The sequence below is a fragment of the Cladophialophora bantiana genome (genome assembly GCF_000835475.1).
Source record: "Cladophialophora bantiana CBS 173.52 unplaced genomic scaffold supercont1.16, whole genome shotgun sequence".
NCBI classification, from domain to species: Eukaryota; Fungi; Ascomycota; class Eurotiomycetes; order Chaetothyriales; family Herpotrichiellaceae; genus Cladophialophora; species Cladophialophora bantiana.
In genome coordinates, this window is record NW_015971590.1 from 142,008 (window position 1) to 167,537 (window position 25,530).

Here is a 25,530-nt window from a genome sequence, read left to right on the forward strand (position 1 = left end):
ACCAGTCATAGATCGTTGAAGCCAATACAAGTCTTCTCATCTAATCCTTTGTCCGCAACGGCCCAAACCCATGCTCTCCCCGCTTCGCCCGTGTACAGAGCAACGAACTGGTCGTCCTGTCCAGCCTTCTTCAACCACCCGACACTCTCGAGGGCCTCGGTGGACATGCACGCCAGGAAATGATGAAACTCCGCATCGTCGTCCAAGGCCAGCGCGTTGCCAGCGATACCGTGACAAAGGCAAGGCTGTTTTGTCAGTAGGCCCCGTGCCCAAGTGTCCCCTTGCGCAGCGTTGATGGCCGAGGCGATTTTGCCCTGAAGACTCGGGAAATGCGGCCGGAGAGTTCGCAAGGCCAGGACGGCGCCGGGCCCTCCGTGGCAGAATTGCACCAGTTTATCGGACCCCGGCGGCAGCGAGGACGGGAAGTTCCCGCTGGAAAACTGTGTATCGAGAAGTGAGGAGAGAAGGTGTTCCAAGGTCTGAGCGCACCGAGGCGATGAGAGGACCAGTTGGCAAAGGATGCCGAAAGTGCCGTGTGCGGCTCCCAGATATGCCTTCCCATGCCATGTCCAGGGTTGTTTCGAGGCCAGGATCCGCTGGACGGTTTTTCGGATGGTGGCGTCGATCATTTCACTGGCTTTTGAGCCTTCCTCGAAGCCGGATTGAGCAAGACGCAAGAAGTACAGATATCCGGATCGTCCGTATAGCCACTCGTCTGATCCTCCGGTATCATTGATAACGCCTTCGTAGGAACAGAGTCTTTGGACAAGACTGGGATCCTGTTCCATCGCCGCACGGATGGCGAGCTGTGCAAGAACCTCGTTTCCGATTCCGCAATGGCGCGAGTCCACATCCTCACGACGCCCGGATTGGCCCAGGTCCAGATATGCCTGTGCCCAGTCCAGCAGTGACTGGCCTTTGAAGGTGAGATCAGGGTATAATTGAGACAGGCGGAAGAACAAGTAGGCTACGGAGGTAGGGCCATAATAGAGGCCGTGAAATGTCCACCCGGTTGAGCACGTTTGGACTGGGGGGTTGTAGGTATTGATGCGCGTGAGGGAGGCGAGGAGTTCCTCATGGGCATCGGCGCGGCGAGAGGGTGCTTTGTCGTTGTGAAAATGTCGGCTCAACGAGCTCATCTTTCGTTGCGGTCTGATTCGGGGAGCGAAGCGAGGCAGTACATACCGGGGCAAACCTTTGTCTCAAAGTTGTAGATTGTGGCCTTTTTCATGCTGTTGAAATCAAAGCCCCGGCCGAGCACGGAGCCTCGTCATATGATGTTTCGCAAGAGCCTTGCGGGCCTGACATCATCGCCATCCTGACGCCCAACATGTTACATTGTTACTCCTCTCGTCCGTATCAATCTATCTACTCCGGACGGATTGAATTCAATAGGTATAGCTCTGGGCATCGAGAGTGTTTTGGCTTCCGGCTGCAAAATAAAAAGAGAGATACCATAATAATTGTCCTCTAGATATTCTGATGACAGCTAGCTATTCTTAGAGACACAGAGAGTTGGACAAAGCAGGACGAGACTGGATCGGTATTTTTACCTGTCCAAACAGGACGATACAGAGAGAATCACCGTGTCTCATCCGTCTCATGGCGGCGTTGATGCTTGATTCAAAGGGAGCCTTCTCCATCTCACCCTGATCATGCGATCCTCTCCGGCAATCTTCAGAGGATCGTCCAGACTCAACACCAGGTACCTCCCATCACTCTCATCGACAAAGTTCATGATCCTTCTCTGGATGTCACCCACCAGGTACGGCAAGTTCGAGTATCTCATGTTGTGCATCAAAATCGGCCGGCCTGTGTCATCGCCGCGTTCATCCAGATAGAACGCGCCCGTGTATGCGACATAGTTTCTTCCCACAGTCGCCCAGTCGGCATCCGAACCCTGCTTTGATCCTGATCTTTCTCCAAAGGGCTTCTGTCCCGGCGTCTGAAGTTGCGCCGACATGTAGCCGTCGGGTGTGTACATAATGATGCCCTTTGCATCCTGCCCCATTGGATAGACTTTGTTCGATTCATCATGAGGCAGATAGGCGCAATATTCAATGAGCTCCCACGCGCCAATCAGTTGAGACCGGATAGAGCCTGGATCGCCGGCTGCCATGGTTCACAAAGTTGATAATGGTCGACGTTGACCGGAGAATCGAACAACACAAGGCAGGCTGGGAAATATGTACCCAAAATTGACATCAGCTGACAGTAAGCCTTTGATTCCCCTCGAACAGAGACTTTGAGGCCCCCTTTCCCCCGCCTCCGAATAAATAGTTTCGTCCACCCGCGGCCGTGTATACAAAGACATCCGTTCGGGATAGCCGAGCTCGCCGAGGAAAACCCCGGATCCCCGCGCCAACGTAAGAGGAGTCAAATCGCCTGCACGGCGTTGCCGAACAAAGGAATGTCTTCCTTGGCTGCGATATTCCTTTCGTCGGTTTGAAATGCTGCAGATAAAAGAGGGCTCGCCTCGGTAAGAGGAGTTGAATCTGAGAGGCTGGACGTGTCTGGGCAAAGATCCTTTTCGAAGTCTAAATAGAAGGCATTGAACGATACACCGATCCCTTGATATTTGGCCAGAAAGCTGGTTCCAGACATGACGGAGCTCAAGATCACCGACAGCGACATTGGTAAGATGGAATCGAATGTTCAGTGATACCAATTGGGGAACCAGGTCGAGGAAACTGACTGGTTCTCTGGTACAGGAGAAAAGCTGCGAGGCAAGTCTGCGATTGTGACAGGCGGCTCTTCGGGTTAGTCTTTGGTTTGGTATTCAATATCGTTGGCAAGATTCAAGATCAAACATAAATGGCGCTGACGTCGGACATTAGGTATCGGGCAAGGTATGTTGTTGCTGTTGCTATCTTTGCGAGATCCATTTGGTCTCAGACACGATGGGGACGGTGGTGCCAGATAGGGCGCCGAAGCTCACTTCTCGCATTCAATCTTGTTTGCCTCGGGATAACCATAGCACTGACCCGGCGGGTATTGTAGGTATTGTGCATTACTTGACCAAATGTGGTGTCAAAGTCTTGATTGGCGACTTGCAGCCACCAACGGACCCAATCGATGGCCCGATTTTCCAAAAGGCGGACGCTGGGAGCTGGGAGGAGCTGCTCGCCCTGTTCAAAAAGGCGCAGGAAGTATTTGGCCGAATTGATATCGTCGTGCCCAACGCTGGGTTTGGCGACCGTGGCGACTATTACTTCCGCCAGGATGCCGACGGAGATCCCCTAAAGCCCGAGTTCCAGTGTCTCCAAGTCACCCTGATCGGCCAGATGTACACGGTGAAGTTGGCGATGCATTTCATGCGCTCCCAAAATCCCCAGGGCGGAGTCATTGTGTCGACAGTGTCGCGAAGTGGCTACGACTGCCAAAGCATTCCCGTTTATGCCGCGGCCAAACATGGCATGATCGGGCTGATGCGTGGGCTGAGAAACCATACGCCAACCTGGAATATCCGAGTGAACTCGATCGCTCCCCATGTCACAGACACAGCGGCAGTGAGGAGAGTGGATTGGTTGGTTCCAGAGCTGAAGAGAGTCGGTATCCCGGTGAGCACAGTAGAGGAGACGGCGAGAGCTGCGGCCTTCTTGGCTGCCAATGAAGCGTATAACGGCTGTACCATCAGCATCATGGGGAGTGAGTATCGCGAGTTGGAAAGCGGCGTCGAGAGACACAAGCAAGATGTCATGGGAAACGATCCGAGATTCAACATGAGTCCTGAGCAGCAGGAGGTGATGAGTATGTCTTTGCCCCTGCCAGCTTTGCAGTATATGCTCTCTGACTGCTGATCAAGACACGATATTCCCGCCGGGTTCAAAGTGGTAAGAGTTTGGCGGGAGATCGGTCGCCATTGTGCAGCCTGGCGATCATCCTGGCCAAGCAATTTTTGAGACACGAGAACCCGAGAGTCACAATATACATCCTTTTGGTCCCAGGCCTGTGCTTCCGGTTCTGTTGACGTTGATGAAGAGCTCGTGGTGGAAATTTGCGCTTCGCGTTGCAGTGTACCCTCTCAGATAATGCAGATATGGCTTTCGCCTCGAAATCGAGTGTTCGGACCCCAGTAATATCTGCCCAGGGCTTTGTCTGTTTTTCTGGTGGGAGGCTCTTTGATGGTCTCAACGTCCTGATCGAACAGATTTAATATCTTCGTCAGTCCAACTCTCTTGTACCTGATGCCGTGGTCTCCGTCAGTAGCCTGCACGAGGAGACAGTTCAAATGCAGATCATCTTGTGAGACCGGCAAACAAAAGACCTGTGCATCTGGGCCAAATACCGTGGGTTTACTGGCGGGACTGTCCAAGTATACAATGGAATGTGAGTCGCCAACAGGCACACCTTTTTGCATCAGACGCCAGCTGTATCGGTTTGGTTGGTATTCCTGTTCGGGGCTCTTGTGTTTACGTTCGTAAATACCAGCTTTAACAAAGTATAGGATCCCTGAAAGACAAGCAGCGACAAGAAATGTCAAAATCGGGCTGTGTCGTTGCCAGGTCAGCCCCCTGCCGGCCAGTATCGTCAACAAAACCAACAAGCTGATAACGGCGACAGTAAGGGAGCTAGTGGTCCGAGTATACCATTGCCACTGCGCCAGTCAGTGATATGTCTTTTCAAAGCCGCTGGAGGACAACTTGCCATAGACTGGCGTATCGAGGTCAATGAGCTCTGGTCCTGCTCCGTATCCGTCAACTCGATTCTCCTCAGCACACCTTTGAGCACCAGATAGCCGTCTGTGAGAATGCCGAACATGTCGTCCTCGGTCCGATAGGTCAGTCTGACTACCTGGACTTCCACCAGAATGCCCTTGTCCGTTGTCTCCGGGAAGGTGACACCTCGCGGAGTTTCAACCGAAGCCCACGAGAAACTGGGAGCACGATATTGCTCTGGCCGAGTGTTTTCCAGCGGTTGTGCCTCCTTGCCTTCCCCCTCTGCGTCGTTGACATACCACAGTAACTGGCTTGCGATGTAGTTCTGCCACATACCGGCGAGATATTGGTCCTCGCTGCCATCTAGCCTCAAGATCCTCGTCATCATTCTTGCGATACCGGACAACGCAATGAGTCGGTCTCTTTCGTCTGTCAGTTCCATCTTGGTGTAGACCTCGACCATCCGTTTCCAGACTTCGTAAAGGTACAGTTTCTCGTCGCCATCGACCATCCACTTTAATCCTTTGGAACGGAAAGAACCGTGCAAAGATGCCAGCCTCAATTCGCGAAGTCGCTTGCCAACTTCCCTATCCATGGCCTTCAGGCGAGCTTGGTTAATGAGTTGGCCCGCCTTCATCTGAAGATGTGGAAGTCCTTCTGGCCGGCATTCTGCTCTGTCCAGCTCGTGACATTCAAATGCAATTTGGTCTTTACACCAATGTAACACCCTTGGCGCGAGAAGCCGTTCTTGGAACACCCAAGACCGCCTGTTGACAGGTGCATTGTCGACATATTCATCCCAGAAAGACAGATCGGAGATAGTGCACTCAACTACCTTCGCATCCCCAGAGAGGTCCTGCGTTCTTAGACTCACGCTGTCGAACCATTTCCGACGGGGGTCTCTTTGATTGAAGAGGCCCTTTGAGCCGTCCATGGCCGCGGTGGCCGAGATGTTGCAATAGCTGAAAGCATACACTTTGTCCATGTGCGAACTCTCAAAAAGCCAGTCCTGCTCGTCTCCTTGGATGATGCATAGGGCGTCGATCCACATCCACCGCACACCAAGCTCGCGTGCAAACTGCATTGCGTGTTGGAAGGTTGGAGGGAGATTCTTCAACAGCATCGAGGTTTGAAAGTCGGATCGGTTGTATTGTCTGAGTTTGGGGATCTCGACCTGGCCCCATCGGTGGCTCAAAGTTACATATCTACCTTCAAAGGGTGGATGGTCGTCCCTTTTCTCGGCATCTTTTTGCGACACTAGTCGTACCATTTCCATATTATCTTCAGGCATGAATCGCAGATCTATCAGCCGTGTCGGATACCACTGCGTACTTGAAGCAGTCTGGCATTTGGCATGGGTCCTTGCACAGGTTTCGATCCAATCTTTGGCCAGGGCGAAGACCTCTGGATCTGACGTAGATGCGCTTCTAGGAGTGGTTTGGAGATGACTCGCCAGACCGCCGTCTTGATCCATGACAACAACGTTACTCGATACTCCAGAGAGGGGCGTAGCGATGGTAACATACCATTCTGTCTTAACACGAAGCTCGCTATCGTCGTCTTGGACTGTTCGAGCTTGATGTCCAGACGATAAACCCCGTCATAGCGAGGAAATCGTTGCAACAATGCGCATAGGAGCCAACTCCTCTCGGGACCGGCCGGGGGGTTGAGGCCTAAACTTCCCAATTTCTCGTCGATGACGCGACAGAGATAGCATTCTGCATCGTCAGCCGCAGCCTTGACGTTTTCGGCGGTTTCATGGTGCCAGAAACTCAGGGCCAATTGCGACCCAGAATCCCGTCGACCTTTGTGTCCGTAAAGCATATCATGGCACACCTTGCAGACCATTTTGAGAGGTCTGGATGGGTTTGGGTGGGCATCGTCCAGGCAGCAAGGGGCATTCAAAGATCGCCAGAGAGACGTGTGTGAGGCTCTTCAGCCCGAGAGTCGCCGGATGCTTGGGATGTTTGGAACTGTTGGATTTGAGGAACCAAGGGGAGCCTGGGGAACCTGGCCCCCATGGCCACGGCACCATCCACGCGCCAAAGGCCCGCTGTCGGCCCACCCTCTAACAAGCCAGTTCGCCAGAAGACGACTACCCAGTGAAGGGCAAGAGGGACACCACATCAAGGCCCCCTATGCCTAGAAGCCGTTACAACGGCAGCGCCAATCACAAGCATGGCACCAACACATTGGCGGCATTATCGACACACTACCAGGAGAGAGGGGCTGCCTCGTGCCTCCTATTTCCGGTCCTTGCCGCCTGATCTTTGCTCGTGTCCACCTGCTGAAAATGTCTGCAAAAGCAATGCCAATCAACAGTGCACACTCACTTGCCGATAGATATTCGGCTCCCTACCCTTTGCTCCGACGTTTCGCTGCCTGCACAAGCTAGTAGTCGAGCCTGATCAGATTTCGAGGAACTGCGAAAGGCTGAAGTTGTATATATAATATATTTGTGGATGACGGTGAGCTATTGACCAACGTCTCATTTGGCCCTACGGCAAGTGAATCAGAGACCTTTTGGCTGCCATGGTCACATTCATCCTCCCCAAAGTCTCGCCGAGCGTCGAGGTGACGATCCCAGCGAACATCACCCAGGACCAACTGCTTGCATTTCGTCCTTTCAAAGACTGGCTTGCGACACTGCAGAAATCCATCAAGGTGCAAAAATCCGAAGCCATGCATGCGTTTTACGACAAGAAGGACCCTTATCAATTACGCTCGATCAATGTCCATTCGGTCGAGTGGTTCGGGCCTCGCATCGGCTTCATCTTGATGGAAACAGTGGTGCAGAATGCCGCCGACCCGCGACCATTACCCGGCGTCGTCTTCTTACGCGGTGGCAGTGTCGCGATCCTTATGATCGTCCGACCGGAAGGGGACAGCGACGAGAGATTCGTCGTCATGACTCAACAACCGCGGATACCAGCTGGGAGCCTCACTTTCTATGAGATTCCGGCAGGGATGATTGACGAGTCAGGTACATTTGTAGGCGCAGCAGCAAACGAGATCCGCGAGGAGACGGGCTGGAAAGTCCCCCAGGGAGAGCTCGTCGACATGACAGAGATGGCACTGAGGAACTCCACTGGTATTGAAAGCCACCTGCAAAAGGCAATGTATCCTAGCCCTGGGGGGTGTGACGAATTCATCGCCCTGTTTTTGTGGGAGAGGACTATGTCTCGCAAGGAGCTCGCCGAGCTGAGAGGCAGATTGACCGGAAATCCCAAAGAAAGAGAGAAAATCAAGGTGAAACTGGTCGAGTACAAGGAGCTGTGGAGGGAAGGAGCGAGGGATGCAAAGACACTGGGAGCCTGGGCGCTGTACGAGGGTTTGACCAGGGACGGGATTTTGACGTGAAGACATTCGCATTTCATGCCCAAATTGCGTCCTGGGGATATTGTTGCCCCTTGCAAGATCTATTCCCGTGTTCGAGAGCATGCCCATGCCCATAACCGTGGCCGATCACATACCCTTCCCAGTTGGTACACCAAGCTCAGCCAGAACCTGTGCTGGTCCCGGTTGTTGCCACCGATCCATCTGTTGTGTGTTCGTGACCCAAACCATACCCATCATGCCTGCGGCATTGGCAGTTGCGCCTTGCGCCGCGGCTACTCTTCGGCGCGGCACGACCATCATCCACCTTTTCGTAAGCATCATGTTGTGAGGGAAGTAGTCCAGTGTGTCGCCAGTGTAGGCTTGCCAGGCCTCATAAGCTTCGTTGCGCAGCCTCTCGTATATTGGAAGCAAAGAGTCCAATGCGCCGTCCGTTCCAGGCTCGATCCGTCGGATAAAATACCTGAATGGAACGCTCTCAGGATCCAGACCCTCAACATCAGGGAAGAGCGTGAAGCCATCCAAGCAAGGGATAACCTGCATGTGTTTGTGCAGTCTGCTGCAACCGGCCTCGTTTCCACAATTGAACATGATAAAATGCTCATGGCTTAGATGGTCAAGAACAAGACTTGCCGCTTTGAGGTCCGTCTCGTCAAGGTTCTCCGTCTGCCGCCTGAACGAATCGAGGGTCAAGATCAAATATTGCGGCCGAAAGACAGCGAACCGGTTCAGGACCAGAAGATGGGTTCCATGAATCTTGGTCACAATAAGGCCCGGATCGGCGTCGACGAGGTCACTTCCAGGTCCATATTTAGGAAGTTGTTCAAATGCAGTATTGTTGGTCGCCTCAGCCGTGGCCGGTTTCGACGCCAGTGCTGGACATACGCGGAATTCGAACTCCACATCGTTGTAAGTGTCTCTTCCGTCTAGATTGAGGTAGGGGAAGGCCATATCTCACATCGAAGCCTTTGTCCCTGGTCCTGACGACGGTCTCGGGACCATAGAGAATTATCTGGCGAGCGACCAAATCGTCAAAAGCGGCAGATACCTGCTCCTCCTCGAACAACATTCTTCTGGCGAGTTGGAACTTCGCCTGAGCATGGAGCCGACAGTGGCGGCGACGATTGCGAGGTTTTGAAAGCTGACTTATACCCGCTGGTTCAAAGGCTAAATAGAGACGGGATCTCGTACTGGGCCCGAAACTGCCGAGATCGACATTCTTGTCGTACAATATAAGAAGGTAGAGCCGACGCGCCCCCTGGCCCATCTACATGCAATCAGGAGGCAAGGACGACGTCACTGGATGGTGCTCGCTTAGCGTGTATATATATATACATATTATATATCGATTGAACAAGATACTGAGCATAATTGAATTGGAAGAGCGTCTGCTAACAAACCTCCCAGAGTCACCCATCCCTCCACATGATCCCCACGCCCCTTTTCAGTCGAAGGAATGGTGATCCGTTCAAGTCGCCTCCCGTCGCAAGGCCAGCAGTCCGGGAAGGGTGACTTGTGCCTCTTCATACATGGGCTCGAGAGGGAGGCCCTTTCTAACCAGAAAGAGACACTGCGACAACAGCTTTTTGGCCGGCTCTTTGATGTGTGGATCAAGATGAATGATGCCTTCGACTTCGACCGCGGGCAGGACCAGTGACCGACTTTCAAATGAACGCATGGCACTCTTCATTCTTTGTACATCGTCCGCCGAAAGCTCTGCGCCATTGAAAATCTTCTCCCGAACCGGCGCCAGGTCGTCCCTCATGTCCAACAAAGCTGCTGTAGGCATTTGACTTAGGAGCAACGAAGAGTACTTGTGGCTGCCAGAAGAAACCGCAAAAGTTGAAAAGCTCTTTTTGTAATCTCCCGACTGGGCCACTGACGACATGAACTGCCATGAGGGAACCTCGTCATCCTCGAGAAAGATGAGCGTTTCATTTTCGGCATGTGAAGCATAGTCGAATGTCAAAGTCGCACGGTACGGGGCATCAAACATCTCGTGGCAAAAGGGGCCATAGAGCCAGGGCTTCTCCGTGATTCGATCCCGCGCCATCAGAAGCTGGGCCTTAGCGTCCTCGCCGGTGTCCTTTGTGAGAAATTGGATGACACTGTCTCTGTCGCTTGCTTCATCAAAGAGATCTGCGAATTTGTACAGCGGCGATCGAAACACTGCTTCTGGAAGGTGCTTTGATAATAGGAAAAGGGAGTCGGAAAGGTCTTCAGCCACCTCTTTCGCAATCGAAGATCGTTCAACATAGGCATCGTCCACATCCCAGTGCCCTCCCGCTTCGATGTGGTTCCAAAGTTGGACCAGATGTTCGACGGTTTGGTCCCGATGAAGAGGGCCAACTTCAGCCCGGAGATACTTGCCGTAGTCCAAACTCAGTGTAGGTTCGTCGTAATAGAGGATTTGGTGAGTGTTCGCCGGATCATCAAAGTAGTTGTCCATCTGCGCAATATGATCCTCGCTGACCGATTCAAATATGTATAGTTTCGCTCTAGTCTCACGACACCTTTGCAATTTGCGAGGGCCGTCTTTCAGATTCGCTGGTAAGATTGGGAATATATGACGCATATAGACTTCGTCCAACTGGTCGCGCTGGCCTTGGAACAATATCTCATCCACAAACACCGTAGAGTTGGTGATGGTATTTGGAGGAACAGCCATGCCATCGGCGAACAGAATAGATCGATGTAGGAGGGCTCTCATGTAATTTTCAGGGGGAACACCAAATCTATTCATTTTAGCGTTGACATTGTCCATCGAAGGGCTGAAGGCGACGCATTTTGCACTTCGTTGGGTGGCGCTGGTCTTTACCAGTCTGGATTCCGTTGAAGCTCGCCGCTCTTGAAGAATGGCAGTCAGGACGTCCTCGATCAAATGGCGACTTTCGTAATTTCCAACTAACCAAGCAACGCCGCTTGATATCCGCAGCGCTCTGACAGCGTCTTCCATCTTGCCTCCACATAGCATCGCCAGTCCGCTCAGGGCACTCACGACCCATGACTGGGCATGATGCCGAGGAGGCGCTTGAAGCAAAGCAGCCTCTTCGAGTTCAACATGATGCAACTCTAGCTCTTTGAGACCTTTATTCAGCTTGCTGCAGATTTCCTGCTTGGCTCCGAGCGCGACTGAGTCTTCGTCTTTGAGGAGACGGTTTAGTGTTTCCCATACTTCGGAACAGCTCTTAGCCGGCCGGATCTAAACCTTCAATCAGTATGACTTCCTGGACAATAAGTACGGAATAGCTTGCCTGAGATTTTTCTGTCTGAAGATCCATGTTTTGCAAAATTCCATTCCAGTCCCGCCTCGGCGATATTCCCCCGTTAAGGGCTTGTAGCAATTTCGGGTAAGCCTTTTCTCCACTCCTCTCCTCGAACAACGTGATTAAGTCGATCAGGAGCAGTTTGCACCAATCTGGTCCCAAGTCGTCCGCCCATGATCTGATCTTCTCCTCGAAGCGAGGGAACTTGCTTTCGCCTGAATGCCTTTCTCCAAGGAAATATCCATTAAGTAGGCAGAATCCAACAGGCGAATCCTTTCCCAAGTCCATGCTCGAGGTGAGGCCTTCGATCGCCGACTCCCACGGAGTCCGGGGGAATGTGAGCCACACGATTGAGGCTTGCCTCTTGTTTGATAAAAAGCGCAGATAGTCGAGATTGTCATTCATGTCGCTTCCACTGAAGCCTGCAACCATCCACACGGTTCGTTTTAGTAGAATGTCGAGCACGTCGGTTGCAAAAGAAGGTAGGCCTTGGGCACGTTGCAATCGAGTGTCAATGCAACTGACTGGATCATAGCAAGAGCCATGAATTTTGAACAGGAACGTTACTTTCCCGTTGCCCAGCTGCGGCATGAGCGATCGGATAAAAGCGAAGGCTTTTGCACCATTCACAATCAGAACTAGCTTTTTGGCCGACGTTGTCAATGGCAAACGAGAGAGAATTTCCCTGCCGTCCACATGAGGGTCCCCAACGACTCGGTAAAAGAGGGACGTTTTGCTCTCAATGGCTTTTTCCAAGTAGTTGTCGAAGTTTGTGGTCATAACTGCAGCGACTTCACCTGTTGTTAGAAGCCCAGCAGCCCACATGTGTATCTTGTTAAAAGCAAAAGCCCCATTGTCTTGCTTCTCAGCCTCAAATGCATCCAATACTTGCAGATATTGTTGCCCTAGGCGTCTTGAGATGACTTCGGTAACCATGTAATTTGGTACGGTCCTCTTGAGCCGGTCAAAAAAACCTAGAATTCCTTCAGACACTGTAGAGGTATCAGCAGCCAGTCCTTTCCTAGGGTCAAGTTCAACGCGAACCTGTATCAGGCTGTAAGTCTGTGACGGCAACATTCAGAGCCGACGTCCATAACAGTTCTACAAAGTCATTCCACATGGGCAACTGCGCTGGCTTGAAAGTGGAAATAGCAGCACCCAGGAATAATGTGACTCTGCCTTTGGCCTTCTCGGTGAACGAGTCAATCCGGTCCGCTGCTTCAACCAGATTGTGACTTCTGGGATTCTTTCCGGCCTCGAGCGGGAACTCGATCAGTCCGGCGGTCGCCGCCCGCTCGAGCAAAGTACGCTTTGCCTCCATAGTTGTTTAATTGCCCATGATGGGGGAAACAAAAGACAACAGGGGAGTTGTTGAACAGGGTGCAGGTGAGGCTCTTCAATACATGAAACGCGCTAGTTAGAAACGGCTTTCGGCAGTCACCAGGCCAAGAGGTGTCCCAGGAGACAAGCGGTGAGGCAGGCGAATGGCTGCCCAGACTTTTCAGCCTCAAACTGTATGTTGTGTAGCACGATTCTCGATAGAAGCGCCGGCACAAGCCCCTAAAACGACCTGAGAACAAAAAGAGCATCTGTTTGCGACATGGCCGAACAGAACAAATATGTCCCGAGGCTCGCTTAGGGGCGCCGGCCAACCATAATTGGGGGCAAGGGAAGTGCATCATCGGGCTGTCGTTGTTCGCCTACCTGATCTTGATTTGTGCATTTGAACTTCGACCTTTTGACAACGAATTGAGTGGTTCACACCAAGATCTGGACATGTGCTCGCTTTTAGACGACATCATTGGGAAAAGCATGTTGGGATGGATGTTGCTGGACGTCCCACCCTGGAGGAAATAGCAATTGTGCTTTTTGTTTGCCCTCCAAGTCGGGGTGAATCGACTTCATACATGAAGTAGGAGAGATCGTGGTACGAGGAAGAACATGGGACGAAGAGGAGTTCATTGAATTTATCTGGACGGGAGCACCTTGCACTTAAAACTGTTGAGGCGGGTGTGGGCCGGAGCAATGTTTATGCTGGCTGCCAGAGCACACACTTAGACTCACTAGACGCCCCCTAGCCCGCCCATCTCTTCGGGGATGGCATGTTATGGTTACTAGCAACACAGGGGCTAGGGGGCTGCCTAGGGACTGATTAGGCTGGTGGGCATAGGTCCTTGGGTAGCTAGTAACATAAAGAGGAACAGTAAGGGGGTACAGGGTACCCTAAGCTGCCTGCCTACCAGGTATTGCAGGTACCTACCTACCTAGGTAGGTACAAACCCATTTGCTTTGCACCTAACACATACCTCACCGTCGCCTCCCTTTTCCTGTCAACCTCTTGGTCTATTCCAACCAACACCTTAATCTTTGCAATGCCGCCATCCCTCCGTAAAGCCTGCCATGCCTGCACAACCGCAAAGCGTCGTTGCGTGCCTCAACTACCACAGTGCTCACGTTGTGCTGAAAGAGGTCTACCTTGCTCCTACGACTTGGAACCTGTGACAAATCTCGAGACGAAGAGCTCTCGTCAGCCGCATCCCACGACGCAAAGCGCTTGCCAGCCTGTACCTCCGGTCATCTTCGATTCGGTCGCTTCGGCTCACGAAGCCGCCGTGCGGTCATACACATCCGGGGGCCACGAAATGCTGCCGGTAATGGCAAACCCGGATACGGTCTTCTTGGTTGTAGAGCGTCACCTAAAATCTATACCCTTGCTCACATTCCAGCAAAGAAGCACTCCGTACATTCACTGTCAGGTACTGTTGGCTAGCAAGCGGACGTCTGCAGATCTGGGACTTCCAGAGGTCGATAGCTCTCGGCCGATATCTGGCCTTAATACCGCCTTCCTCCAAACAATGCAGCAGCACCTATTGTCGCTGGAGATCGAACAGCTAACGTTCACCGAGTTTCTGTCCGCCTTCCACGAGCTGGCGGCCATTCTACTCTCATTCATCCTGAAGTTAGACCGATCCTCGCGCAAGGCCCAGCTGCCACAGATTGTGCTTGATCTCTGGAAAACATGGACACGGCATTTGCACATGACACTCCCACAAACTCTCAGCAGCAACCTGTCGGCATGGCATGCTTGGTGTATTGCTGAAAGCACCCGCCGAACCCTTCTATATATCATTCTTATTGACGGAATGGTGGAAGTGGCCCAGCAAGGATACTGCCACTACCGTCCCCTCGTGGAGTCGCTACCTTTCGATGCAAGGACCGGCATCTGGGAGGCAGACGCCGAAGAAGAATGGCAAGCTGCCGTGGCCGCCCACGGCGGTCTAGAGTCTAGATTGATCTCATGGGCCGAGTTCATTGGAATTGGAGGCCCAGAGCCGCGTAGGGAGTATGACGGAATGCTTCAACGGATGCTTCTTATAATCCAGTTTGGTAGGGCCGCCGCTGACCTCCAGTAACACACGCGCGATCTCCTTCTGTCCAACCACCGAAGAGGCTGTACTGAGTACGCACGGAATATGAATCGTCGAGTCGTCTCTACATACGAGGACCAAAAAGCTCCACTCAACCTTTGACGCCCAAAGGTACCCAGAACTCGCCAGAATCTCTTCTAAATTAAGCGAGTGGAAACTAATACTATTCACGTTAGATGGTGCTAGAGCTCCACAACGTCGTGCGCCATGTAATAATTGAGTACATCGCTGGGAGAAGAGGAAAATTCGCAAGAGTCTGACTCGAGCAGATGCCCGTTGCAGACATGGACATTGCTTGGTAGCTCTCTGTCCGAGGTGACAGCTATCTGTCAGACAATGCGCATTTCCAAGTGCCTCCACTTCAGTGCGACGCAATCTATCTCGAGCTGGTAGAAAACAAAGCTAGGTCTGGCTGCCCCGACAGCATATAAGAATGGTCAGCTTCCGCCATGACAGAATGCAACTCTTCTACAAACTCATCGACCTTCAGTATAACGATTCCACTACAATTGAACCATGGAATACAACCAGGACATTCCCAAGGGCCGGAAGCTGTTCGTCCCTCTCAACCATATCCACCAACCAACCCCATGAACCAACCAGTCCCGTCTCCCCCAGGTATCTTCACTCATTCGATGCTAATAGCCTTCCTCCGGGTTCAGGAAACCAGTCTACTGCTGGGGTCACAAAGAGCTCCCAGCACAGCGCGGCGTGGTGACGTACCTGGTTTCGCCGAACAGGCAAAACCCGCTAGCCCGAGCCTTGCACAACGCTGTTTTCAACACGTTCCGCCGGACCAAGAACCAGGTCCTGTATTGGGTCCCGCCGTTCGCCGTCGCGTATCTGTTGATGGACTGGGCGAATCGACGGTGAGTGAGTTCACATCGAGTCTCTTTCTTATCTTGTCCCTTGTTCCCTAACACGATCAGAGTGGATCTCAAGGGATGTATGTCTATTTGTAAAGGGGTGGAGAGGGGACCCTTCTCGCTGGGAATCTCTCTTTCCCACTCTCTCTATCTGTCTCTCTCTAGTGACGGGAACAATTGGCAACGTCTGTCCGTATACATACTGACAAGACCTGTTGAGATAGGAACGAATACCTCAATTCCAAAGCTGGCAGGGCTGGAGGCGGCGGGGACGACTGACAGAGCCTGAGACGACTGTTACCGCCTCGTTAGTCTCCATCAAGGTGGGGGGGGGGGGGGGGGGGGGGGGGGTGTGGAAAGAGAGTGAGTGAAGCCCCCATGTTCGAAGAAGTCCAGCACGCCCCCGTATGTCTGTGACGGTCAAGCTAAACCAAGCTCTTGTCAGTCCATCCTGGGCTATCAATCAATTCGGGGGCATATAGAGCAAAATCCGAAGAAAATTGTTGAAAAGGTGTCGGCTCAGACAGGCGAGTATTGGGCCTCCGTCGGGAGAAAAATCACATAGGTGTTTTGAGAACTATTAACTGTCAACGAGATTGATTGACCCTCTTCTTATTTCTATTCCACCACTGAAAAGGGATCGAAGAAGGGCCATTACTTTTGTCCCGTCTCGTCGAAGCCCTGACCTATCAACATGATAAGCAAGATTCGACTCGCATTCTCAGACGTCCCCGAGAGCCACAAGGTAGCTCTGAGCTTCCGCTGTTCGTACTTCATGTGTCGGAGCAGGAATTGCTGGAACCCCTTCCACTTGGAAAAATGAAACAGCCCATCTTTCGATATTCCTTTTTGGCTTGTTTTGCGCCACGGACGTCAAGATTTCCGGCAGATCCATTCACATTTCCTCACTCTGGCTTATTAAACCATGATATACAATTCATCCCTAGGCAGCCCATCCTCTTTCAAATTCGGATAGTAAGGGACCATCGCATCAGCACTGTGCACATACGCATCGTTATATAGCCTCCAATATGGTGTACGAACTTTCCTCGCTGGATGGAACAATCCGGCCCACACATAGTTCATCACAATCCCAGTGCCGACCGCCATTCTTATCGCCTCGATAGCCTCGATGATCCTGTCAATCACGTGGGGTGACGTCTCGAACAGGTTGGGATAGAGAAGGTTAAGGAGATGGACCATTGCATCTTCACACCCTAGACCCATAACACCTAGGGCAACATGTTTAACAACGCTGGCGGCAGTCTGCCGGTGGACTTGGTCCCGGTCAATAAGCGCATCCTCCAATAAGGGTGTAACGGCGTAGACATAATCCTTGGCCATTTCGCCGATATATTCGAATAGGAAACTCAGGGATTTCAACACGCCATTCTGCACGTTGAGTTCAGGGACGCGGTATTCATTCATCAATGCCGGTAAGACGGTGAATGGTGCGCACGTTTCCGCGACGATCCCGATAGCTACGGCAGTACACACTCTGGATTGCCGCTCTTGAACGCGCAAGTTGTTGAGTAAGGTCGCGAGAACATCCTGCGGCCCGATTGCTTTCGCGATAAATCCAAACGTGTTGTTCGCGGCTCGGCGAATTCCCTTTTTGTGCGCTTTCAGCATATCCAAAAGTTCAAAGCAGATTCGCATCCACTCTCTCGCATTAACGGATTCAGGTCCTCGATCCGCAATCCGCCCGACGAGGTCAATAGTGTTTTCCTGGACCTTTTCGTGGCGGTTGCGTAGGATCGGGGTTAGACGCGGTAAAAGGTCTTTAATGGGCGGCTGCATCTGGTTTATGCCCACCACGGTGACGATGGATCGGAGAGCGCCTAGAATGGACCCCAAGACTTCGGGATACTCTTCACCGAGATACTCGTACAGGACGACCCCCAGCTTGCCCATCAGGGCGTCTTCGCCACATTGCTTCATTACCATCGCAATGCGCGAAATGAGGTCTGCGGCTTGTTGGCGAACAGTGGCGGATTTGTTGTTCAGTCGCCAGAGGATTGTGCTGACGATTTGCGGCAGATAAGGTTTACACCGAGTTCCTAGAGCGTTGACGACTGTGCCAAAGCCGTTAAGCATGACAACGTCCTCGATGCTTTGCTCTTGGAATGCATGGAGGATGCCGTCGACGAGTCGCTCTTCAAGTCGTTCGCCAATATCCGCAGCGCCAAGGGAGGCGATGACTTTTTCGATGGTTTCCACAGTCATTTTGCGGTAGGCTTCGCTTTCGTCTTTGAGGTTGTTTACAATTCGCTCGACAATCTCGCTCACACCAACTTTCTGACCAAGGTCAACGGTTGTCTCCACGACTTGACGGTAATTTCTCTTATCGAGTGCCATTCGTCGGACCCAGAAACTCTTAAAGAACTCTTGTAGCACGTTTTCCTTGAGGTATCCAGCAGTCACACCGTCGGTGCTCGCGCACTGCGAAACAACTTTCAGCACTACTTTCTTCATTTCTTCATCCGGCGAGGCGAATTCCCGAAGTAGAATTTCCATAATCTGGCTAGTGTAGTAGTTGGCATACTCCTCGTCCATAAGTGGGATAATATAGCCTACCGCTTTCAAGAAGCCGGCAAGGCCTTTACCACGTTGCTTCCGCGCGCCAGTCCAGAGAGGATTGAGAATGTCATCGAAGCTCTCAATGCCGTAAGGATTGGCAGCCTCGGCCAGTGCAGCGATAGCCAGAGAAGTGACTGTCCTCACCTTAGCTTGTTCGTCACTGAGGTTATCGGCGATACAATCCACCAAGCCTTTCAAATGAGGCAATACGGCGCAACCCATCAAAATGGGAATTTGTTGCACGATCTTCACTCCTGTGTGCCGAGCCTGCCACGACTTCTTGCTTCGACAGACAGCACGTAAGAAGGGAAGGAGTGCCGGAATTCCCAATGCTGAAGCTACAACAGCGAACGCCCTTGCCGTGGTGTTACGGACGTATTCGTCCACATGATCAATATCTGGTCGCATTGTACTAATCATATGAGCCAAGCCAGCCGCTTTAGCCAGGTTCGAGATGATTTCCCGTCCTTCGACACGGGCGTAATAGTCCTGATCGATGAGGAGAGGCTCAATCACGACGAGAATCTTGTGGACATAGGGTCTGATCAAATCATCAAGCTTGTAAAGAACACGGTCGATGACCTTGACGAGCAGATGGCGTTCTTGGTCTTCCAGCGACTTTTCCATTAACAAGGGCAAAATCTGGTTGAATAAGGGACCGGCTCCAAATTGCCGTGCATTGTCAGTCAATTGTCGGAGAGCAGTCTTACGCATTGGTGGGGTGCCGTTCTTGACTTTGAGCAATAGGCGCATGATCTTTCTCTCCTTTAACTCTTCGACCGACATGGCATTTTCATCTGCACCATCAACGAGTTTTCCGAAATAGGTCATGTCTTCAGCCTTAAAAAATTGAAGATCACCCACGCCGGGAATTTCTGTGGGAAGTTGCTTGCCCAACATTCTTGGATTTTCTGGCTCTTGCATCATGAAACCACCTATGCCGGCCGAGGCGCTCGCAGCGGCGGGGATGGCGACGACTTTTCTGGCGACTGGCCGGGTCGGAGCATATCCAGGGGGCGGTTCGAGAACGGTGTAACCCTCTGTAGGAAGCATCATATCGAGTTCCTCGTCTGACCAAGGAGCATTTCGGCCAGTGATATCTGTCCCAAAGGTTACCTGTGCCATTTGTGAGGGATGCATTGGGGTGGCAAGTCCAGCATTGCCTAGGGGAGTCGCTGAAGGAAGTGCAGGCGCTTGATCCCATCTAGAACGTTTCGTGGGCGCTGCCGTTCCGTCTGGAGCTGGGGCCTGATCCCATCTCGAGCGCTTTTTTACTTCAACACCCTCAGGGGCAGGAGTGGCCTCGCTGGATACATCCCACCTCTTTTTACGCTTGCGACCCGTTGCTTCAACAGTGGATCCTGCGTCCGCATTCTCCTTATCTGCTTCTTCCTTCAGCGTTGGTTTGTGCTCGACGACGGCGTCACCATTTGCCTGCTTGTCGGCAATGAGTTTCTTGACGCGTTCTTCCTCGCGCTCGAGGTCCTGCAATTGCATAACCTCACGATATGTCGCACCTTCGGTAACGCCGGCGTGTTTGTTTGCAGCAAAGGGGTCGGCTCGGGTGGGAGTTAGAGGACCACGATCAAATCTTCGCTTCTGGTAATCAGTTTCACGATCTGCTATTCTGGCAGATTTCTCACGCCCAAGTAAGATGTCCTCTTCCTCCACCCCATTTCCGGTTGCGAATTCGTTTATTTGATCCTTTGTCGCTGTGTACTGTCCGACGAGCCTCCGACTGTCGTCTGCGTCGGGCATGTCATCATCTTCGCCATCGGTGGGGAGGGAGGTGTGATAGCCGGCAAACTTGTCGACGCCATCCCGGTCGTAAAGAATAGTATCAAAACTCTCAGTCAGAGACGCCTTGGTGGATGAGTCAGTGCGTTGAGTGGATGGATCGAAGGTCTTTGAACCTTTCTTGCCGGCTGCTTGCGCATTGCGCTCTGCCTGCAGGCGCCGCACAGTATCGAAATCGGCTTGGAGTGATGTTAGCTGGGTATTTGGAGGTGATCCCGTTAGGTTCTTACCGTCCGACATATTGCGCACCGTGACGATTTCGATGGAGATTGAGCAAGCAGAGACGAGACGAACAATGAGGAGGAGAAGGAGTAGTTCGTAAAATTAAGTCTCCGCAGTCTGAACTGCAACTGAAGGAGGCGAGGAAACGATGGCGGCCAAGCGGCGTTTAATTTGTCACGATCGTCGTCTGCCAAGTCATGTGACTGGATTCTTGGCACTTCTTTGACCAGCGAGCCGGCCTAACTCAAGCTTCCGAGCTCAACGGATTGAACTTTAAGCTCCTTTGTCTGCCTTTACAAGTACTGAATACCTATGTCCGTTTCAGATACGGATGCTGGTCAACTGCAGCGCACATGGATCGTGGCATTCCGCCCGTTCCTCTTTTCGGCATATGTTGAACCTCGTATGGGTCCTGCAGAACCCGACGCTTGGCACAGAACAGGCATGAATCGAAGTCTAGCAGCGCAGATAGAGAATAGTGCTTCCTGGGCTCGCTGGATGGGGAGCTCAATATGGGCGATGGGCAATGGGGGTGGCCACGAAAAAGATTTTCTTGCCCAAAAGAGGCATTCTCCGGGGCCTAGAAGGGCCAGGCTCCAACAGTCGTTGGCGGCAAGGGTAGCCAGGGCTAGTTAACTAATAACTCATGCCTGCAGCAGAAGTAATATCCCTAAGGCCCTAAGCACCGGCTAACTAAAGGGAGTGTACTTATTATGCATCAAACCCCACACTGGGCCTCTGGGCCTCATGGAAACTGGGTGCACCTCCTTTCCTCCTTCCAAGTTCCCACCGAGCCACTCCCTCCCACACCACCACCTTTAATCCCACCACCAGCTGCAAGAGTTTACCACTCCCACATCGACAAATCGCCTGGCCTGTAGATTTTCTCCTGATGATCTCCCAATCGCTACAGTCTTGCGCCAGGCAATACCACGCACACATTTGACTTGAACGTCGCATCACATCGTTCCTGCATAAGGCTTTTCACTTCCCTCCTCCCCAGGCGTCTCAACTCTCTCTCTATTAATCGAATGCCTCCGATGTTTCATTGCCTCAGCCCTTCGCTCGTCTCTCTGACCTCCGGGTAACGTCGTATTCAGCATCCTGCTCGGTCGCATCGCAATTTGGCATTTCCTTGGACCCGTCTTCGTCTTTTGTTACTTATTAGTCGCACTGTCTCGACTCGTTCGAATCCTCTCTGCACCAATGCGACGCTGGCAGGTCAATTAACTGATTGTCCAATCCGCCTCTCCGAAGAGTTTCGCACTCTCTTTCTCTTCTCGAAGCCCTCGCGCCAATGCCAGGTTGCCCAGTTCACGCTCTGGCAGGCGCCCGTCGAAGGAAACTGAAGCAACAGACTGATGCGCGCAGTCCGCATCCTGGTCTTGGTATAAAACATTGGCTTTGGTGACAGGGACCGGGGCTGACACCAACCATTCAATCGGCGAGGGGGCTCGTCGGTTCTTGACGATGAAATCAAATGATTGGGACGAGATGGCAAATGTAGCTACGCAGACAAGGTCCAGATCACAATTGATTCAGCAACGAAGATCCAGCCGCCAGGCTTCGTCCCGGGATAGACACGGAAGGATCTTTGAAGAGACAGAACAGACCACTATTCGCGCGGTGACCCCGGAGTATATCACGCCTCGCGCGGACTCTTTCGATGCCAGCCACATCCACTCCCCAGTACTACAGCCAACACGCACACGGCATTCACAAAGGAGACGGGAAACTTCTGCATCGGCCTCCAACACCGAAGAAGACAGCACCATTGAGAGGAGAAGAAGGAGGGCACAGACAAGAACAAGCACAAGCGAAGAGACCCCGGTCGATATTTCACCGGGGTCCTTCATTACCAAAACTCGCAAGCGACTCGGGTCCATAGCCACAGGGCTACCGATCCTCCCTCCTGATGAGGCTCACGGATCGATTGGGTTTCCTTCAGTGGTGCAGAGTCCCGAACTCTTGGACCAGTACGGCCCGCCCAAAACTCCTCGCCGGCCATTTTCTCCAGATGACTCGTTCGCCGCGAGCGCCAACAGTCTTCGGTCTCCTAAACTACTTGACATTGACTCCGGCAAAATTCTCCATCTCATGAAAACCACCTGTGGTCGAATGCATGGCATCCTTTTCTTTAGGCCCTTACATACAACGGCGTGGGCCTCCGGCTATTGTGCTATCAATGTTGCGCCGGGCAGTCTGGTATGCCAGACGAAAGGCGAAGTCCACTCATCTAAAATATTAATACCAGATTTGCGAGGTTGTACTGTCAGGACCCACTACGACCATGAGTCTCAGAGCACTTATCTGAGTGTTCTAATTGCATCCTCAGGAACAGGCTATCAGCTTCGACCTCCGGTGCCTGAAACTTTCGACTCGTGGCTCGCAGCATTGCTTTGTTGGCAACCGTTGAGGCCGAAGGGAATACACAACAAGATGACCAAGCCTCAACCGGTTGGAATCGTCGAGAAAAAGACAGTGTCACAGAGGCGTCTTTCCGACTTCACTAATCCGAAAGCCACAGCTATCGTCAAAGTGGGAAAGATGCTGCTCTGGGATGGACCATTGCCGTCAGGGTCTCAACTTGAATCTTCGCCGAGCAGCATCGGCCGGTCGATGACAGAAGAAAACTACCTCTGGCGCAGAGTGAGTTGCACTCTCCACGAAAATGGTACCTTTCGCCTCCTCAGCGAGGTCGATAGTCGGGCGGTTTCGGTGACACCGCTGTCGCAGCTTTCTCGCTGCGCAGTTCAGAGACTGGACGAAAGCGTACTGCGGATGCCGCATTGTATCGCAATATATCCTCAATATCGTGTCCAAACCTCTGCTGGGGGCGTTTTGAGACCGATGGTCCTATGCCTAGAATCCAACGTGGCACTGGAAGCCTGGTTTGTCTTACTCCGGGCCCTGACAGTGCCAGAGCTATACGGCCCAGAACAATTATCTCCTGAAGATGCACGGGCGTTGTCGCAACCATCGCAACACGGGAACAGTGTCTCTACACAGGGCATGTTTCGCATAGAGCGGTCGCTCTCAATCAAATTAACTGAGGCAAAATTCGCCCAGCGGTCGGCTCCACCAGAAACTTATGAATACAACAAGGTCAAAGGAAAATCGGCAAAAGTTGAGCAAAGTAAGGAAGGTGTGTACGCGGAAATTATGCTCGGCAAGGACTTGCGGGCCCGGACAACGACAAAGCAGACGGTCTCTTCGGCGTTCTGGGCAGAGGAGTTCAATTTGCCAGACATTCCCGCAGCTTTGTCCAAGGTCACCATTGCGGTCAAGCTTGGAAATCCTGCAGAGAAAGAATGGACCATGGTCGCCGATAGCCTCTACGATATTTCGGCAGACGCTGGATACCTTTCGGGGCTTGGCGGCCTGGAGATTTCGTCTCACGACCCGATTTTTGGGAGAGTGGATGTTTCAATCGATGAACTGGAGCATAGTGGCACGATTGACAAGTGGTGGCCTTTACTGGACAATAACGATCATTCTGTTGGCACGCTCCTGGCTCGATTGTCGCTGGAAGAGACGGTGATCCTGATGGAGGACGAGTACGAAGAATTCGCCTCTCTCCTGCAAAACTATTCGAATGGCTTGACAACGCAAATTGCTCATCTCCTCGGGCCCGACCTTCGACAACTGTCTGATATCCTGCTAGACATTTTCCAAGCATCAGGCAACGCCACTGACTGGATCAACAATCTCATAGAGGAAGAAATTGACGGCATCTACAAGGACACTCCCCCAGTGCGCATGAGGTTCAGTGGCCGTATCCACTCCAACGACTCTTACGAATCTGCCGAACAGAGAGAAATGCTGGTCCGCGACCTCAGTCGATCGGCTACGATGGAGGCCAATTTACTTTTTCGAGGTAACTCACTTGTAACTAAGGCACTCGATGCCCACATGCGCCGACTCGGCAAAGACTACATGGAGGAAGTCCTAGGCGACAAATTGCGCAAGATTATCGAAAGAGATCCTGACTGCGAAGTCGATCCGAGCAGAGTTCGGTCCCAGGAGCAACTCGACAAGAACTGGGCGAACTTGGTGTTTCTCACCAGCGAAATCTGGAAATCAATCTATGTCTCCGCGGCGCGGTGTCCAATGGACCTGCGTGTCATTTTCCGCCATGTCCGGTCTTGCGCAGAAGATCGATATGGTTCTTTTATTCGGACGGTCAAGTACACGAGCGTGTCCGGTTTCCTTTTCCTTCGTTTCTTCTGTCCTGCAATCTTGAATCCGAAACTCTTCGGCCTGATTCAGGGTAAGCTTCCGGTGAATCTCCTTCTCGACCCACGCTAACGCATCCTATAGACCACCCTCCAGACCGTACGAAGCGGACCTTTACATTAATCGCAAAATCCCTTAACGTCCTTGCAAACCTGGCACGGTTTGGAACCAAAGAGCCTTGGATGGAGCCTATGAATAAGTTTTTGGCGGCCTCAACGAATCAATTCCGAGCCTTCATTGACGAGATTTGTGCCGTCAGCTCTTCTCAGATTGCTTCTGCTAAGCTTGAGCCTCAATATGCCGCACCTAATCAGATACGAGGTCGACTTCCAGCTCTATCCCGGGAGGGCCTGCCAAGCCTTCCATTCCTTCTGGATCACGCCAAGCTGATGGCACAGCTTATTGACCTATGGGTTACACATGCTCCGGAAAACATCAGCGATGCAACCGAGGATGAGGCTGTTCAAGCGTTTCATGCGGTTTGCGTGAGGCTCTCGCGGAAGAGCAAGGAATGCCTGAAGGCTGCAGAACAAGCTGAACGGCCTGACGAAAGGTCGGAGCATACCTGGCAACGGCTCGTCACCGACCAGCAAAAGGCTATGTCACCCAGCAGCGCCTTCGAAGAGTCCTTGGTCAGGTCACACCGAGACACTGACATCACGGCTCTTCCGCAAACGACAGACATGGTGACAGATGTGGACTATAAGAACGTCGAGCTCTCTCCGATTGTTGGAGAAGGAGACACTACGCCGTCAAGCTCGGCTTCCGCGTGGGAAAAACGTATACCCTACCCTCACCGGGCTGGAGAGACCCGGACTACGACAGACTCGACAAATTCATCGACCGACGCGGTTGACATGGTTGAAGATGCTCGGAGGCCGCTGTCAAGCAGCCGGGATGGTCCGGCAAAAAACCGGCTGTTTGAATTGATGAGTTCTTCGTCGCGTCGAAGAGGAAAAGCTGGAGATCGCAGCTATGTGGACGACGACGACGGCCATGAAGTTTGACGATAGAAGCAGCAGATTTTATGACTTTTTGATGTCGTTAGATACCAAACCATGTACGAGAAACAATGATCTTTCGGTAACTCCGGCACTGATTCTACCATTTCGCCGGTTATTGATGAATGTCAACGGTCACT

The 25,530-nt window shown here is 52.3% G+C and overlaps 10 protein-coding genes across 10 annotated transcripts; 4 read left to right on the forward strand and 6 right to left on the reverse strand.

The window, feature by feature from the left end:
- Positions 1–5: 5 nt before the first annotated feature.
- On the reverse strand, positions 6–1,139 carry Z519_09634 (uncharacterized protein; the record flags this gene model as incomplete). Its single annotated transcript, XM_016767355.1, has 1 exon — positions 6–1,139. The coding sequence occupies one exon, from the start codon at positions 1,137–1,139 to the stop codon at positions 6–8; it is 1,134 nt and encodes a 377-aa protein (XP_016616147.1).
- A 461-nt stretch (positions 1,140–1,600) lies between these two features.
- Z519_09635 (uncharacterized protein) lies at positions 1,601–2,119 on the reverse strand (the record flags this gene model as incomplete). The annotated part of the gene is made up of 1 exon (XM_016767356.1): positions 1,601–2,119. One exon carries the CDS (start codon positions 2,117–2,119, stop codon positions 1,601–1,603), a length of 519 nt encoding a protein of 172 aa, XP_016616148.1.
- A 781-nt stretch (positions 2,120–2,900) lies between these two features.
- Positions 2,901–3,837, forward strand: Z519_09636 (uncharacterized protein; the record flags this gene model as incomplete). Its single annotated transcript, XM_016767357.1, has 2 exons — positions 2,901–3,750; positions 3,806–3,837. 2 exons carry the CDS (start codon positions 2,901–2,903, stop codon positions 3,835–3,837), a joined length of 882 nt encoding a protein of 293 aa, XP_016616149.1.
- Positions 3,838–4,024: 187 nt separating this feature from the next.
- Z519_09637 (uncharacterized protein) lies at positions 4,025–6,132 on the reverse strand (the record flags this gene model as incomplete). The annotated part of the gene is made up of 2 exons (XM_016767358.1): positions 4,025–4,452; positions 4,545–6,132. 2 exons carry the CDS (start codon positions 6,130–6,132, stop codon positions 4,025–4,027), a joined length of 2,016 nt encoding a protein of 671 aa, XP_016616150.1.
- Positions 6,133–7,190: 1,058 nt separating this feature from the next.
- Positions 7,191–8,018, forward strand: Z519_09638 (uncharacterized protein; the record flags this gene model as incomplete). Its single annotated transcript, XM_016767359.1, has 1 exon — positions 7,191–8,018. One exon carries the CDS (start codon positions 7,191–7,193, stop codon positions 8,016–8,018), a length of 828 nt encoding a protein of 275 aa, XP_016616151.1.
- A 105-nt stretch (positions 8,019–8,123) lies between these two features.
- On the reverse strand, positions 8,124–8,945 carry Z519_09639 (uncharacterized protein; the record flags this gene model as incomplete). Its single annotated transcript, XM_016767360.1, has 1 exon — positions 8,124–8,945. One exon carries the CDS (start codon positions 8,943–8,945, stop codon positions 8,124–8,126), a length of 822 nt encoding a protein of 273 aa, XP_016616152.1.
- A 517-nt stretch (positions 8,946–9,462) lies between these two features.
- Z519_09640 (uncharacterized protein) lies at positions 9,463–12,581 on the reverse strand (the record flags this gene model as incomplete). The annotated part of the gene is made up of 3 exons (XM_016767361.1): positions 9,463–11,196; positions 11,237–12,252; positions 12,305–12,581. The coding sequence occupies 3 exons, from the start codon at positions 12,579–12,581 to the stop codon at positions 9,463–9,465; spliced, it is 3,027 nt and encodes a 1,008-aa protein (XP_016616153.1).
- A 1,051-nt stretch (positions 12,582–13,632) lies between these two features.
- Z519_09641 (uncharacterized protein) lies at positions 13,633–14,673 on the forward strand (the record flags this gene model as incomplete). Its single annotated transcript, XM_016767362.1, has 1 exon — positions 13,633–14,673. The coding sequence occupies one exon, from the start codon at positions 13,633–13,635 to the stop codon at positions 14,671–14,673; it is 1,041 nt and encodes a 346-aa protein (XP_016616154.1).
- Positions 14,674–16,472: 1,799 nt separating this feature from the next.
- Z519_09642 (uncharacterized protein) lies at positions 16,473–20,171 on the reverse strand (the record flags this gene model as incomplete). The annotated part of the gene is made up of 1 exon (XM_016767363.1): positions 16,473–20,171. One exon carries the CDS (start codon positions 20,169–20,171, stop codon positions 16,473–16,475), a length of 3,699 nt encoding a protein of 1,232 aa, XP_016616155.1.
- Positions 20,172–21,647: 1,476 nt separating this feature from the next.
- Z519_09643 (uncharacterized protein) lies at positions 21,648–25,396 on the forward strand (the record flags this gene model as incomplete). Its single annotated transcript, XM_016767364.1, has 2 exons — positions 21,648–24,423; positions 24,474–25,396. The coding sequence occupies 2 exons, from the start codon at positions 21,648–21,650 to the stop codon at positions 25,394–25,396; spliced, it is 3,699 nt and encodes a 1,232-aa protein (XP_016616156.1).
- Positions 25,397–25,530: the final 134 nt, after the last annotated feature.